Source organism: Trachurus trachurus (assembly GCF_905171665.1).
Source record: "Trachurus trachurus genome assembly, chromosome: 1".
Taxonomy (NCBI): Eukaryota; Metazoa; Chordata; class Actinopteri; order Carangiformes; family Carangidae; genus Trachurus; species Trachurus trachurus.
Genome location: NC_139891.1, coordinates 32,323,042 through 32,340,851, shown reverse-complemented (window position 1 = coordinate 32,340,851; position 17,810 = coordinate 32,323,042). Strand labels below are relative to the sequence as shown.

The following is a 17,810-nucleotide window of genomic DNA, read 5'->3' as shown; positions in this document are numbered from 1 at the left end:
GAGTTTGTGGGTGAAGTGCTGCTGGAGGACGACTTCCCAAAAGTCCTTCACCCGCCGATGTTCAAACAAATGGAAACAGATGCACATGGGCGAGAGGAGCGTAACCAAAACAGCGGAAAAGCGAGCGGACTTGCACAGTTCACCTACTGCCTTTCTGTGTAAATATCTCATGTTACAACATGAAAACCTGCGGCTTATATTCAAGTGCGGCCTATATATGTATTTTTCTTTTAAAAATCTAGCTGGTGTGGATTATATACAGGTGCGTCTAGTCCGGAAAGTAAGTAAATTGTCCATGATGTTGAGTGTCAGCTGAGTGTCAACTGTTGTCATGGATACTTTCACGCTCTCTTATGACGTAATCTCACAGCGCACTCCTCCTCTCCCAATAGTTGCATAATAATAACGAATGGAAACGGGCATAAATTTGCATTTGCTTTTTGCGCATTTTCACAAAATCCGCTCTTAAAATTCGATACATTTGGATGGAAACCCAGTTACTGTCACACAACTTCAAATCTAAACTCAACATTTTTTCTGTGTGTGTGTGTCCAGGAGCGCTACGGGGGAGGCGTGGCATGAGATCATGTTGTCTTGTCTGGGGGGTAAAGAATGCGACCCGGCCTCAGGGAACACGGAGCCCGAGTGTGGCAGCACCTTCGCCTACACCTACTTTGTCTCCTTCATCTTCCTCTGCTCTTTCCTGGTGAGGAGCGAACACACAACTTCCCTTTACACTGCTTCATCAATTACATGTTTATATATGAAAATCAAATTTCATCTTTCTAGGAAACAAAAATAAATAATTATAGCAACTTTCATACTTCAAAGTGCCTCCCTCATTGATTAGACCCTGGACACTGTGGCGGGGTTATGACACGTGTGCATTAGAGCCTCACGTTGTCATGACAACATGTGCAAAAAGAATAAAAAAAACATTTAGGATATAAAAATCTTTTATGTGCAGGTTGAACAGCTTGTCCACAGAGGGTCGTATCGACCGCTGAGTCGTCTTAAAAACAGTTTCACCCTCACGTCTTTATTAATAGACGTCTGTGGGGAAAATGCTGTTTGTGCTATTTTATTTTTACAGTGTTTTGCAGCTGGACACAAGAAGAGGAGGACGAAGACTGTGGATGTTAAATCCATATAGTTTACAGTCATGTTTGTTCTTTTGTCTTCTGCTGCTGGTTTTAGTCTCACACCATAAATCCACTTCTTTTCTTAAAGGGATAGTTCAACATTTTGGCAAATTGGCCCATTGCCATAATAGTAATAGTTTTATAGCAGTAGGTTCGTTACCTTTAATTGTCGGTGCAAGCTATTTTTAGAACGGCGGAGCAGAGCCGTGAGCTGCTCAGAGCTACGCTACGGAGGCTAACGGGATTTCTTGGTTTCCCTTATCAAACTCATCAAATACACAATCCAACAACTCCAAAACGCTCTGGTGGACAAGTTGTGACCTGCACATTCACCACGCTATGAGATAATAACACAACGTTACCAGACGGAGTTGTTTTAGAGGGAAATTCATGCAAAACCGCTGATGCACGTTGCCTTCAGGGACAGTTTTTCAGCAAGCAGTGTCTGTATTTCCCTCTAAAACAACTCTGTCTGGTAACGTTCTGTTATTATCTCATAGCGTGGTGAATGTGCAGGTCACAACTTGTCCACCAGAGCGTTTTAGAGTTGTTGGATTGTGTATTTGATGAGTTTGATGAGGGAAACCAAGAAATCCCATTAGCCTCCGTAGCGTAGCTCTGAGCAGCTCGCGGCTCTGCTCCGCTGATCTAAAAATAGCTTGCACCGACAAATAAAGGTAACAAACCTACTGCTAAGACTATAGGGATTATGGCAATGGGCCAATTTGCCAAAATGTTGAACTATCCCTTGAACTTCTTTTTACTTTTACAGTATTTGTTAATTTCACAGGGACAGTTCACATTAATCCACATTTCTGTAAATGTGCCACTATTAGCTAAGTAGCTAGTTTTTAACTGTAGTCCCTGGCAAACTGTAACAAAACAACATTACATACTATAGTATACATATATTACATGGTACGTCCCTAAAGTAATACAACATAAATGCACATATGTCACTTTGATAGTAAAATGTAGAAACACATAGGCATACAGCAAATAGAAACATATAGCATAAGTGTGTAGCACAATAACTGGTATTCAGTCATGTTTGATAATTTATTGATTCTTTATTTAAAGGATAGTCACCAAACTCATGTGGTATTTTATTTCATTGTTGCTCTTTTTAAAGTTTGCCCTTAACAATAAGGCAGGGAGGGACTAACGATGAAAACTAGCTTTTTAAGCTAACTCGGGTGCATTTACATTTGTTTTTGTTTTTTTACAATGTTTTATTAATGTACATTGTCCCTTTTCAAATAAACTAAACTGAAAACTGAAACTCAGAATCAGCCTTGCAGTTACAAAGATATTCAGGTCTGCAACAAATGGGAAGTAAGTAAGGACTTTTCATTTTATTTAGATATTATAAAAGACAAACACGGAGCAAAAAGGGGGAGGTATGAAGACCCAAGTGCACATTAGGAAAGAAATCCAGCAAAAAAAGACAATAAATGTAACACACACACACACAGAGAATCCACATATGAACATGTGTGTGTCTCGTCCTCGCTCCAGATGTTGAATCTCTTCGTTGCTGTCATCATGGACAACTTTGAGTACCTGACCAGAGACTCGTCCATCCTGGGGCCGCATCACCTGGACGAGTACGTAAGGATATGGGCCGAGTACGACCCCGCCGCTTGGTGAGTGACACGCGCACACACACACACACACACACACACACATATGCACACAGACACACACACACACTTTCTGTAGACGTAATTTAAACAATAACTAAAAAAGGCAGAAACAAAACAACACAGACACACTTGAAGCAGCAGAATTACACAGAAGCTGTAACTGATGTGTAGCGTAAAAACAAAAGAAAAGAAAAGAAAAAAAAAACACTGACTATTGAATGTAAAATGACTTCTTCTTCTTAACCCTTGACTTTCTCTCCCGGCCCCTGAAACGTGGGCGGGGCCAACGACCTCTCTCGTCACGACACAACACGTGTGTGTGTTTGTGATGACTCAGCATCTGCATCACGTGATGACGATGACACGAGTTAGAAGTGGTCAAGTCATGTTATAAAGCTCGTCCGGTCCGAGCAAAAGAATGATCCGACCTTCTTCCTATCTTCTACTTCTACTTCTCTTTCTTTCTTTCTGAACTCTTTCTAATTGCACAGCTGAGATGAATGTAACCCTCTCCTGTTCCTCTGTGTGTAAGTGTGTGAGCAAACACAAAAGGAAGGTGTCTTACACCTCTTTTTCTGAGTGTAAATAAATGTTCTCTCCTGTTTCTACCTTTTTCTTCCTCGACATCTTTACTCTTTCTTTCTTTCTTTCTTTCTTTCTTTCTTTCTTTCTTTCTTTCTTTCTTTCTTTCTCTCTCTCTCTCTCTCTGTGACCTGTGTGTTCCCTCTCCTAACCTTCCCTCCTTGTATTTTTCTTGCAGCGGGCGCATACATTATAAGGATATGTACAGTTTATTGAGAGTTATCTCCCCTCCCCTGGGCCTTGGCAAGAAATGCCCACATAGGGTGGCCTGCAAGGTTTGGACCAAACCTCTAAAGCACAAACTTAAACGCAACCTGCTCGCCTTTAAGAAACTGGAATGAATGTCGCTCTTTATCACTTTTTTTATTTGTTTTTTTTTAAACAATTTATTTCCTATTTCAACTTTTATTCATTTATATATTTTATTTCATTTGGTTTGACTTTTCTGTTCGGGTTTGTTGCATTATTCACTTGTTTTTAAATCTCATTTCACCATTGGGTCATTTTATTTCTGGGTGGGGGTGGTGGTGGTGGTGTTTCTGTTGTATATGCATTCTGACATGACAATGAGAATGTTTGGGACAATGCAGAAATGCGCACACACACACAATCTATCTCTCACTCACACACATGCACACACACGCACACCGGTAAGCGGTGTGTGTGAAGCATGAGGTGGTGCACTGCACTCGCTATTGTCTTCTGACTGAACGCTGGGGTTAACGACGACACTGGTGTGTTCACTTTTTTTTAATTCAGTTATGACGTCAGACGCTAGAGTCTGGACTTCAGGCAGCCATCGTCTTTTATTTCTTGCTTGCTGTCTGATTTTTTTGCCTGGACAGAAAAAAAACGGTCGAGCAATGTGCATTGTTCTTGTTTGAGTTTGGGTTCAGTGGGGGGTGAGGAGGGAGGGTAGTATAGAGACATACGCAGAGAGGGCTTGGTCCGAATATACTGGCGCCACACTAAGCTAACCCTGCCGTTAGCCGTTAGCTAGGCCGGTGTTTTTCCTACCGTGTGTCATCGAGGCTCAAGAAAACAAACTCAAGCTCCAGAATACTTATTGATAAGAAGATATAGCTAGGCCTAATCCACACAAACACTGGTATTTTTGAAACCGAACTTTTATGGACCCCGGTTAAAAAATGTTTTGCGCCCACACCACTGGTGTGATAAAAAATAACTCCCGTCCACATGAGACCGCAAAATTCGCCTCAAACAATGTCATGTGCATTCCAAAGCAGTAGGTGGCGATAGCACTCCTAACAGGAAGGGCATTTTAGCCAATCACAAGGCTGGAAAAATTCATACCGGGAAAAACAACAATGGCTATGCTAAATGCTAAATGCTAAATAGCACCCGGCCGGTAACAGCAACCAGAGACTGGAGGCTCTGCAGCAACTCCGTCAGCTGGTCACGTCTAGAGCGTGCCACAAGTCTCCATGGATACAACTTACTGTTTGCCCTTGCTCAGTGTGACGTCGAACAATGTCGTCAAGAAACGGTTACGTGTGGATGAAAGGCCAAAACCGTGAAGAGAAACACACGGTTTCAAAATTACCCGTGTTCGTGTGGACTAGGTCATAGTTGTGACTTTAAGAACCAAAAACCATCTCAGGTTAGTTTCTCTCCTCTCTCAGTTTCTCTCTGGAGCTCCAGTAACAACAAGTTGGTGTCAGCCAATCAGAAGATGGCTGACTTGTTTTGTTTCTGAGTGATCCAGTAAAAAAAAAAAAACAGGAACAGATTTCAGAATAAAACACTCAGAGAAACCAAATCCTGCAAGTTTTTTGATGGATGGTGGGTACAGGTGGTGAGGGGGTGGGGCTTTGTTGTGACATCACAAAGTGACAGGAAGTCCTGACGGCTGGTTTTAAGGCTCAGTTTCTGAATACAGGCTGTGTGCATTTCTCTGTGGACTGAGGCTTTGATACTTTCACAGTATTAATATAGAACCCAGAGCTGCTTTATAATCACACTACACATGGACATCTACCTTTATACCGTATGGAGCTTTAATACAAACATCTACCTTTATACTGTATGGAGCTTTAACACAAACATCTACCTTTATACTGTATGGAGCTTTAACACAAACATCTACCTTTATACTGTATTGAGCTTTAACACAAACATCTACCTTTATACTGTATTGAGCTTTAATACAAACATCTACCTTTATACTGTATGGAGCTTTAATACAAACATCTACCTTTATACTGTATGGAGCTTTATCTACCTTTATCCTTTATACTCTGCATATTCCTGTGCCTCCATGACACATGTTTGTGAACCACTGTGCTGCAATATTTAATCTTAAATATTAAAGCCACCATGTGTAGTCTATACGTTACAATAGAGTCTTATTTTTATATGTAGAACAATCAAACTTTTTTTAATGTCTCTGCCACAAAGGACGAAGGTTTTACATCCTGCACGTGGTGGTTTTAAAGATTCAAGGTGTCAAAACAACCGTCAGGCCTGTTACAAGCTCTTCATAAAGAATGCACACAACAAATTCTCTAAACTCATGAATTTGCATCACTTCTCTGCAGAAAAACAAACTATCAATAAAAAAAAAAATCTAAAATAAGCATTTTTTTTCTTCTCAGCCTGCAGGCATCAAGTGTAGCATAGAGTCTTCTTTTCTTTTTTTTTATAGCAGACAGTGCACTGACGTTACCTCTCCTGTGTGTGCATTTGTTATGTAAGCGGAGAGCTTGTGTATCCCACATGCTAGTGTCGACTCACACACACACACACACCTTGAGTGGAGAATGTAACAGGCCTCGTGGTAACAGCTCATATATTCACTGTTACCTGAAAACACTGCATTACGATAACGTGGCCAAACCTCCTGCTCTGTGTGTGGCTCTGCGGAAGGTTCAAAGGGCAGGGCGTGTGTGTGTGTGGGGGGTTTTCTTTTGAGTGTGTGTGTGTGGGGAGGGGTGAGTGTGTGTGTGGTTTGGGGCAGGGACTCTCTGGACATCAAAAGGTGTTGTGTCCACCAGGTACCTCTTCGTAACTGCCTGTGCCGACATGCAGGCGCTTGTGGGAGGAATCGCTGGTCATGACGTCTTCAGTCTTTTTAAGGTGCTGCTGTCTGCCGGCTCAGGAAAAACACATGTTAAAAGATCAGATCGCCTGCATCACAAAAAAAACATATTTTGAGTTTGTTCCTAATTAATTCTCTGGATTTTGTCCTTAACTAGTCAGAAATAGTCGTTTGATGTGACAAAACACCTCAGTGCCCAGGTATATATTAAAGCTGCAGATGCACTGATGGTTGTTTTTATATTACTCTAATGGTCTAAAATACACATGCTGCACTTTTTTATTATTTATTTAATGGACAAGATCATTGGATCAAATGAAGCCTCTGACATAACATTTACAACAATGTAATAAAACCTAGACTGGCAGTACTGTTGATGACATCCAGCAAGTGTTTGATATGTAAAATAACTTTAATGCTACCTCAAGTTATTTAACCCCTTAATATCCACCAGCCCGTCGACGGGATCAAAATATGGATTTGAATAATTATAAAAGTGAACACTTTCTACTTTCTAAGTATACTTTTGCTCTACTTTGCTTTTCCAAGTGACATTAAAGTAGGCAGGTCCTGTTAGTTCAAGGACTCTCAGGTTGTCCATGACTTTTACCAGTTAGTGTATATTTATTTATCTCCAGGCCCATATAAACTGTTCATTTTGCCCTTAAGCTCTTAAAAATACAATATAGTCGGTTCACATAGAGACAGATACACAGATTAAACTGTTTCCATTCACTTACATTGAAATCTCAGGGTCGCATCACCCAGTTAAGTAATAGTAATAGTAGAAATAATGTAAACACTGAAGAAACTGTTCAAATGGCTTTGATGCAGATTTAAGTTTGAGTTAAGTTAAATGGGTAACACTTTATAATAAGTACACACTATTAAGCATTAGTTAAGCGTTAATAAATACTGAATTCCTCATTTATAACGCATGAATACTCATTAGTATGTAGTTTATAAATACAGTTAGTGCGTATCAATGATGAGTAAAACATTTTAAACTGTGTTATAAACTACATGCTAATGAGCATTCATGTGTTATAAATGATGAATTCAGTATTTAATGCTTAATAGTAGCCTGGCTAACACCAGACCTCATCTCAATGTAGATTGAGATTCGGTCAGGGAACCACCCGTTCATTTTTTTGTATTTGAGGTGTGGTTAGAGCTGTTTATTGGGCGCTACGAATGCCTATCAAATGCATCTATACGTAGCTTATAGCCAATCGTATCAAGCATACCCGATGACGTATGTAGAGCCACAGAAATCCAATGAGGGAAAAAACGCTAAACGTTGCTCTTTTTTCAAAATAAACTATTTAAAACACTTTCTAACGCTGCATCAAAAGGTAAAGCGTCTGCCGCCATGTTGGATCGACGAGCTATCAACAAAGTCGCTTCAGTGTGTCGTCATCGTCTTGCTGCCCCCTCCCCCGTTCTGTGATTGGGTCCATGGTTTCCAGGCTAGCTTAACTCATTGAGTGCCAAAGACGTAATTTCTCGTTTTTTGCTTTTTTTTTAAATTATGAAACTAGACACTTTAACACACCTTATGTGTAAATTTGGGGACTCTACGACGAGCAGAACTGAAATAGATGACGATCAAAAACTCATGACAGCTCATGATCTGGAAGTTTTTATCATAACTCGGCTTTTGCAAACGGAGTTCTGCATGTGGATGCAGCAGCTGCTCTGCTCTCACCCGCGCTGCTGCTCCAGCTGCTCGAGCTGCTCGGAGCAGAAACAGGAAGCTCTCAGCCGACAGTCCGCCCGGTCTTCATCTGGAGCAACACCGTGTCCTCCCCAAAGTCCTCCCGCGGTAAAATCTGATGGTCTCTGGGTCAAAGCAGACCGGCATCACCGACCCGAACCACAGAAGGACCGCGACCACCGGCGGGACCGGTCTTCCCGAGGCGCTGTGGCCGACAGACCCTCACGTTCCGCGGGGAGAAGCTGTGACACGGCACGGTGCGTCTGTGTTATTGTTGTTTAGTGGCGCCCCCCCCGCCCCCGCTGGTGGTTTTGTGAATAGAACAACAATTGTTGTATATATTTATCTTACACGAGCCCTTTGATCCAGAAATGCGAGTGTCAGAAGAGCGACAGACACAAACAGAGCACCTTTCATAAAAGACGCTCTATCTCCTTTTCTAGAAAAAAAGGAGGGATTTTGGTGAAACCCAGCCATGTTTAGCTTGACTTTTCTCAGGAACAGAGGCACGTAGAAACAAACGGTTTGTGGCTATTTGAAGCAGAAAGTTTCACCTTTCAAATGAGCCACAGTATGTGTTGGTGGCAATAATATAGAATACACTGTGGCTCTACAAAAATCGTCAAAAATGGTCTAAATTGCCGGTACACTTGACTAAAACTTTGGAAAGGAGCGCGGCACTCAATGAGTTGATAGCGTGTACTTATTATAAAGTGTTACCGTTAAATGATGGTTTTATTTTGTGATGTGGGCGACCTGACCCCCGAAAAAGCCGGGACCCAGCTGTTGAGCACCCTCCTCTTCATCATCATCACCATCATCCTCACCAGCGAGGGCTCCCATGAGTGCCGTGTGCAGTGCGGCGGTGTGCGGAGGCTCCTGGTGGACACGCAGCCTCAGTAGCTGATGGGACTGCATTGACTTGTCATTGTGACGCGATCACTCCGACGACCTGTGCAGCGGTGCTTTTCTCTGCCTGCTGGAAGCCCCGCTGCCAGTTCTATCCGAGCGGCTGAAAGAGGGCAAAGAACCAAACAAAAAAAAAGGAAAAAGGAAAAAGAAAAACCCAAACCCCCTCGTTTTTCACCTCGCATAGAACGGTACTATCTCAATAACAACAACTAACTAACTAAACTAAACAACACCTCCTCCTCCTCTTCTTACCTCTCCTCCTCCTCCTCCTCCTCCTCTCCCTCCCCGGTACTTTATGATAAACCAGACTAGAAGCCACGTAGATACACACCCCCTCGTTCTCTCTCTCCTCCTCCTCCTCTCTTTCTTCTCACCACAGCAACCACATAATCCACAGCGATCAAAACAATAACCTCTGTGTATTTGTTCCCCCCCTCCCCCCTCTCCCCCCTTCCTCTCCCTCCCTCCTTCTTCCTCCTTTCCTTTGTCGGTTTTCTTTTACTTTTCTCCTCATGTCTCCTCCTCTTCCCTGAAACTCACCTCTGTTTGTCTCCCTCCTCCTCTTCCTCCTCCTCCTCCTCTTCCCTCTCCCCGCCCCTCATCGTTTTTTCTTTCTTTCGTTTTCATGTCGTCCGTCTTCGTTTGTTCTGTCCGGTGTGTGTGTGTTGGTGCGTGGGTGTTTGAATGCATGTGTGTGTGTGTGTGTGTGTGTGTGTGTGTGTGTGTGTTTGTGTGTGGCCACCCCAGCGGCCGGATCAGTTACACAGACATGTATCAGATGCTAAGACACATGTGTCCGCCGCTAGGCCTTGGGAAGAGGTGTCCCGCCCGGGTCGCCTATAAGGTAGACTCGCCCCCCTCCCCACCTCCCCCCTCCCTCCTCCTTCTCTCCCTCTCTCTCTCTCTCGTTCCTCCCTTTATCCCCTCATTCTTCTTCCTCTTCTCCCCTCTCCTCTGTCTGTCCTCTCCCATCTCCGTTCTGAAACCTCCCCATCGCTGGGGAGGAGAAACCTCCTCCTCTCTCCCTCCTCCTCTTCTTCCTCACCCCCTCCTCCTCTCCTCCTCCTCCTCCTCCTCCTCCTCCTCCTCCTCCTCCCAGCGGTGTGTTCTCCTCATTGTCTGTTAGTGGTGGTTGTGGTGGTGGTGAGCGCTGTCCTCTCTTCTCTCTCTCCGACCGCGGGGATGGAGGGATGGGCTTTTGTCGTGCAGTGAAGTGAAGTGATAGTGGAGTGGTAGTCGATCCCTCTTTTCTTTTATATTTTACCTTTTTTTATTTCCTCCCCCCCCCCCAGTCAGGCCGCAGGAGTAAGGGAACGGAGAAGGCTTTGCCAGTCCCTCTGCAACCTGCACGGACGCATGCACACACACACATCCACACACACACACACCAAACAGATAGAAAACATTAAGCAAGAAAATACTTCTTTTTTAATAGAAATTTGCATATTTGTACTATTTTGCAGTAGAAGTACCTGTACATATAAGCTATAGCTTGTTTTATTCGTTCTTTTTTTAAAGTTAAAACCAAAAATTGAAAGTAAATGATGTAAAAAGTATCATTGAAACATATTATCTGGCCACATTTGTTGATTATTTGCAACATATTAAAAGAACATTACATCCTGAGGACCAGTTGACCCACTCACATCTACTAAAGTGTGAAAAATCGATGGTTTACACATTATGGATCATGCATAATTAAATAAATTTGGACCAGTGTTAGATCCAAACATCATGTAAAGTGGTTTCTATTCACACCGTGCAGCTCTGTGCTGACGATGCAGGTACAGAAGGAACGGCAAGGGCGTCTGTCTTCGGTCCTCTGGGTCTCTTATTCCTGTGGATGGCTCTTTAGTGCTCGCATACACATGCCCCACACGTGCACACGCTGTGCACATGCAAATAATGATAACAATGATTTGTAATGAATATGAGTAGGAAAAGTTCTGGCCCTTCTTAGTTTTCCCCCTTTTTTTTTGGTCTTTTTCCAAGATGCATTTGGATTCTTATTGCTTTTTCTTTGACACCCAAGGAAACTTGAGTCTTTGGCCTCAGACCGTCAGGGTAAAGATCTGGGTCGAGCATCTCAGCATCTCTTTGTCTTGTTGTCTGCACTTTCTGTCCTCCACTCTGTCACTCTCTCTCTCTCTTCTCTCTCTTTTTCTTTTTCTTTACTGACGCCCAGATTCAGCTAAAACATTATTTGGAGCCCAGTTGTTTCAGGGGAAAGAGAAGAGTTCCCGTAATGTTGCTGATCATGTTTGAGGTGTTCAGGGGCAGAGACAAATATCCAACATTATATTTCTTAGAATAATTTTTGTTTGTTTTTTTCGACTTAGTTTGAATGTTTGTGATAGAAAAACAGAATCTTTGTTTACTGTTGACAGAAAAGTGAATTAATTCAGGGCCTTCCAAAGAGAAAAATAAACACGAGGTGCATGAAATCTGTAAAATACTTGATGTCAAACTGGCTATTTATACTGTATCTGTATCGGTAATACACACAGTATATAACCAAACAGGTGGAGATCCTTGACTCTGAGGCACCTCCTACTCCACCCCTTCAGGGTGTATATAGATGTTCCCAGATGTTCCATAAACGCCTCATTGGTAGGAGCTACGATTTACAGATGGACCCTGAAAGCCTCACATGCAGTATAGAACTCTGCAGAGGCAAACATAGCACACTGAGACAACATGAAGGCTTCAGTTGAAAGTTTAAGTTTATAGTTGTCATTACAAAAAGGGAGAATGTGAAGGGGCCTTCAGGGGCCACTTGTCCCCTCGGGGGCCCCAGACGTTTGCAGATGTCAAAGTAACTCAGACTTATCTCTTTACCTGCAGAATCATATTATATTAATTAGGGGTGGGAATCGATTCACATAAATATCGTAATCGATTTTTTTTTTTTTTTTTTTAATATTGTGCAATGTGCATGCTTTTATACATACAGAGAGTACAGGTTTTGAAAAGGGTTTAAGTTCACTTTATAATGGAGTATGTTAATTTATAGGCTTCTACAGTATTTGTGTGCAGATAAATGTTAAAAATGCAGACTAAAAATCGAGAGAATCGGCAATATCGTAGAATCGCAATTTAAATCGAATCGCCATCCAAAAAATCATAGAAGAATCAAATCGGGATAAAAGCATATAGTCCCAGCCCTAATATTAATACAGATTTACTGTTCACACATTAAGATCCCTTGTTGAATCCGAGCGTCAGCCTCCTTCTTCCTCCTCTTTTTTTCTCTTTAACTTTTTACTCATTTTTGTTGTTCTCTCTTTTCTCTTTGATCTCTCAACTGTCTCTCTCTCTCTGTCCTTCTATCTCTGCGTCCACATGTCTGTCTGCAATCACCTCATCCCATCATATCATCCATCTATCCCTCCATCAGAGCCTGTGCTCTCTTCATACTCTTTCCTTTCTCTCTCTCTCCAGTACTGTCCTGGCAGTGCCCCCCCTCTACCCCCTCCCATCACATACTTCAGCCATCACAGCCCTCCAGTTATTCATTGAGACTTAAGTCCATTAAAGGACCTTTTTTTTTTTTTTTTTTTTTCTTATCTGGAGATCAGAGAGTCGTCACGTCTTGTCTCGGCATAGAGAGATGGAGGTCGGACATCTTTGACCTTTTTCACACTGATTTCCTCTTAAAGTTCAGACGAATGTCTCGGTCTTCCCTGTAGTGGACCCGGAGGCTTCGGCCTCGCTAGTTTTTTTTTCTTTTTTTGTTTTGTTTTTTACGGCACCTTTGAACTTCTCAGTAAACTTCTGTCAGTGTTGTTTTTAAGTCCTCGTCTTTATCTCTTGTCTTGTTCTGTAATTTTCAGCCTCTCTTCTCTTCTCCCTTTTTTCTATCTCAACACACACATGCACACACACACACACACACACACACACACTCAGTTTCTCTCTGGTGCCTCCAGTTGAGACACGTCCTCTCAGTTCCTCTTTTACTCTTTCAGTGTTTCCACGATCTTCCTCCTCCTCCTCCTCCTCTTCTTCTTATTCTTCTTCCCTTCTCATTTCCCTTTTTTATCTGTAACTACATCTCATGACCAAGCTTAGATCCACCTAGTTTTAAGTCGACTAACTGCTGCCCCCCAACCCCCCTACCGTGTGTCCCCCCTCTTTGATAGACTCCCCATCCTCCCCCCCTTTACCCTACAAGTACTACTACTTCTACCACAAAGTCTGGTTGGTCCAAAACCAAACAAAAACAGAACATCAATCATCTCTTTTTGATCTTCTCTATGATTTTTTTTTCTTCTTTCAGGGAATGCCACAACTCTAATCCTCTAACTCTGAGTCCCCCTTAAAGACACTGCACCCGTTTGGCATTGAGAGAGATCTTGACTTGATATGAAACACAACCATCGCTGTTCAATTTGACTTTTTCTAATTAAGGGAATCATGAATGTAGAGCACAAAAAGCAAAAAAAACAACAACAACCAAACAACAAAAAGATACGAAATGAATCAGTCAGTAGGATTAACCCAATTAGACTGAGGATACTCTCTTTGCGCGGATGCACGGCTGCTTGTATTGTGAAAGTGGGTTTTAAGGGAAATGGAGGTGGTGGTGGGTGGAGGGTGGAGGGAAGGGGTATATTGGGCTATTGGGCAGGTGGGAAGAGTTGGGGCTTAGATAATGGGAGTGTAGTAAAAAAAGGCATGCTGCATGCTCTGTGTGTGGGTTTTTTTCCTAGCGGGGGTGTGTTGTGTGGTGCTGCATGCGATTCCCCGCACTCTGTGTCGCATGGCTACGGGCGACATCGAGCCTGCTGCTGTTGCGCTGCCGCTGCCGCTGCTGCCGCTGCTACTGCTGCTGCCGAGCGCTGTGGATGTTGGCCGATGCCCTCTGCCTGACACACGACTTGTTGGCTCTGGGCATGCCCGACACTCGCACAACACTCAGGAACACATGAGCATGTATACACAACCCCCCCCACCCTCCTTCAAACACACACACACATACCGCCATTGTACTACCGTGCTTGCCATCGTGAGTGCCCAACGCTCATGTTCGTAGGTAAATCCAATGGATGCCAAACCAAGTCAGGATAGGAACGAAATGACAAGCAGCAGTGCGGGGGAGGGGGGCCTCCAGGTGGCCCCCTCCCACCCACCCTCAGGCTTGTTTCGTTCTATCTGCGGGTTTCTCCATTGGTTTTACCTTGGTATAGAAATGTTTTTTAAAGACAGGGAACCTCCTGACAGGTAGGGGGAGCTCTATAGCGGATGCCTCAGTTGAAATAAACAACAGCAGTCTCCTGAAAAATAGCAGAATTACACCAGTGATACTGTTATTGTTCTCCAGTCGACCTAGTTTGTCTCCTAAGGACTCCAATTAAGCGCCCTTAATTGCAGTCTGTGCAAATAATTGTGTGTAAGTGGGTGGGGAGGGATGCTAGGGGGTTGGTGTGGGTGGGGTTTGGTGTATGTGTACTGTTATATATCTATATCTCTATGTGTGTAACAACAGAGATGTGTAAATGCGCCAATGCATTCACACATTTTAGGGAACATGGGCACAGGTTGGGTCGGAGGCCATTTTGGCTCTGATTGTTCTTCCTTGTGGTTCTCGGCTCTCACAGTTGCTTAGCAGCAGATGGCCCTCATTGGATAGCTGTGCTGTCAACGTAGAGTATCACTGGGAAAAAAACAAACCAAATGAACAGGAGACGCAAGAAGTCACCTTTCTTTCCTCCAAGCAAATGCTCTTTGCAACAATTGCAAATGCATGCACTTAAATGAAAGGATGGAGAAAAAAAACGTGTGCAGCAAACATTAAGTACTTAAACACACCCACAACGGCTCAGCGGTTGAACCTGAATGCAGCACAAATTTACTAGAGGACGTTTAAAACTCAATCACTTGACTCATTGTACTTCATTGATCAGAGTCGTAGTGACACTTGAAATCGTCCACTCCTCAACACCAATCTGTCTCAGGGAACATTGACTAAGATGCCTGGACAAATCCAGTCCAGGGCTCTAATTGGCTGCTGTCTATGGAGCTCTCTCAACCCCCGCCTCCACCCCCGACCCCCGACCCCCTACCCCCTTTCCTTGGAGGTTCAGGAACACCGCCCCTTTTCGCTGAAGGACACGTCCCTTTCTCATCCTGTCATCCTGACTGGCTCTCCACAGAGGCTGTTGCGCATGGATCTGCCGGTTGCCGACGACAACACGGTGCATTTTAACTCCACCCTCATGGCTCTGATCAGGACAGCACTGGATATAAAGATTGCCAAGGGTACGCCGCCCCCACCCCATTCCCCTAAAGTACTATCACCCCTCTTTACACTCTGTCTCTTCGTCCTGTCTGATATTCCCGGGTGTTCCTGGGTATTTTTCCAACTGTTTCTCTGCAACAAATGCTTCAGATTATTTGCAGCAAATATGACAAAAACTGTGACACTAACTAATTAAATACTTTTTTGTTTTGTTTTGGGTGTGTGTGCAAACGGGTGAATGGATAAATATATTTCTTTTGGGGTTTTGTGCCATCGTGCCACCCTTTTGGTCTGCACCTTCTTCGCATTGTGTTTATGTGCAAATGAATGTTTGTGCAACTGTTTGGTGTGTTTGTGTGTGTGTGTGTGTTTGGTGTGTGGACTGGTCTGGGTGGCGGGTGGGGGCGGGGGCTGCCTCAGGTGGTGCAGACAAGCACCAGATGGACGCAGAACTGAGAAAGGAGATGATGGCGATTTGGCCAAACTTGTCCCAGAAGACTCTGGACCTGCTGGTCACACCGCACAAGGGTAAGTTGCAGGCGAAGAGCACATAGTGGTGTTTGTGTGTCCGATCACCAACTCACCAAGAGGACAGCTTCTACCAGTCAGTGTCATTCACTGCTTCGCATCTCCTGATCAGGCCACTACAACACTGAACTCACACACCGAAGGCCTACCTACACGCATACATGCATATAAAGATCTTCATGCATACATCCACCACTGTAGGTTCTCTCTTCATCTCTACGTCCCTTTGGTCCAAAGCAACATATAACTATGAGCAAGGTTACCATGAAGTTATTTAGGTGGTTTCACAGCAGTCCAAAGTCCCATTGACTGACACTTGATCAATGACGAGATACATAAAAACTCAAGGTCAAGATTTGCAAAATATTGTCCGTATGAGCCCCAATCAGATTTGATGATCCCTTGACGATAGAACTCTTGTTCCCAGGTTCATAAACCCTCATAAACTCTTAACTCAGTAACTCACTGGGTTTTCCAATAATACAAAGATAAAGCCACTTTCTGGCCTCCTGTTCATGAGGACATGTGTTTGTTGGAAGGCCCATCTAAACCAGAGATACTGTTTTTTGGTAGAGATATGCTAGGTTTTGGGTCATTACTTACCACCAAGCCTTAACCCATACTTTGAAATTCAAAACTCAATCATTATTGGAAGATATTAGAAGAGTTTTGTATTTTGTTTTTGCAAATCAAGGACAAAGACGTTACCATCTATGGTTCTTCATCTTCACATTTCAGGGGTAATCATTTTTTAAAAACATGTGTATATAAAATATTTAAAACTTATTTTATTTGTCACAAATAAGTTACCTAATGTGGTTACTTGCCCAACAAAGGGTCAAGTCAACACCAGGCCCAATTAATATGGACTGAAAAGATGCTGGTCCAGATGAACCCCAGAGAGGTTCTGTTGCTCACCGTCCTCTTGCTTTACCAACCCTGCAGTGAGCAGCACCTTTGGTTTTAGTTGGTGTATTTTAAAGCCATGCCGTTGGACTTTTATATAAATAAATGTCTGTTGTGTTCAAGCTAAACAAGTTCACATAATGTTGATGAAGGCTGTCGGCATCAGGGTAGATCTCCAGAGTCTTGTACCTGGTGTCTTTCGTGACATTCCTGCACCGCTCCACAAGTAACCATGTCAAATGATTGGTTTACCAAAGCGGAAGAAGCCTAAGCAACAAATGCAGGAAAAAAAAAACAAAGACACATCCAAGACAAGTCAGAAAAACAGACACTCAGGATCACGGTGAGAACCAACAATCGATTGGTTTGTTTGGCTTTTCCTCATTGGAGAGCACTGTGGGTGTAACTACTCCTTCTGCCAGTAGAGGGAGACAGAGGTTCCACATCAAAAATGGATGCAGACAGGCAATAAACCAAAATCATTTAAGGGATGTTAGTTATTCTTCATTGTCTGTCACAGTCTCAACAGAAAGTTTCTTCTCTGCAAGCTTATATGCGGGAACACCCAACTTCTTGATTGACAAATGAACCCAGAGTTCCTCAATGATGTCTAGGGATTTGGCCTCTACATTAACCATGTGCCATTTGTAGCCCAATTTTGGCTTCTGAGTTCATACTTTGGCAGAAATCATTATATTAAATTAGTCCCAGCATCATTTCTTTTTACATATAAACATCTTATACGCAAATGCGCCACACCATACATGAACTGTAGGCTCACCAGCACACAGTGGAGACAGTAGTATACACACACACACACTGCTGATCTCTCCACCCACTCGGTCAGACCTGGTATCAGGGGGTGCTTGCTATAGAAGATCCTCTATAGAAGTCTTTTCACTACAGGAAGAAAACTAGATGCAGATCAATAGGTGAAATAGATCTAGAGTCTAGACTGATGAGTTATTATTGATTGTGATGAGTGACCACTTCTAGGTAGATCTGTGTAGAATCAGATTATTGAGGTGATTCTAGTAAAACCCAAGTATAATTATGTATATATGCATGTGTAGCAATA

At 43.1% G+C, this 17,810-nt stretch overlaps 1 protein-coding gene across 1 annotated transcript in view; it reads left to right on the top strand.

The window, feature by feature from the left end:
• cacna1ab (calcium channel, voltage-dependent, P/Q type, alpha 1A subunit, b) overlaps positions 1-17,810 on the top strand; it is a gene marked incomplete at both ends in the record, with an annotated part of 208,654 nt that overhangs the window by 165,423 nt on the left and 25,421 nt on the right. Inside the window, 5 exons of the mRNA XM_083969756.1 lie at positions 556-706; positions 2,661-2,788; positions 3,549-3,645; positions 15,213-15,318; positions 15,719-15,826. Of these exons, the coding sequence (XP_083825882.1) occupies positions 556-706; positions 2,661-2,788; positions 3,549-3,645; positions 15,213-15,318; positions 15,719-15,826 (590 nt within the window). The remainder of the gene's footprint in view (positions 1-555; positions 707-2,660; positions 2,789-3,548; positions 3,646-15,212; positions 15,319-15,718; positions 15,827-17,810) is intronic.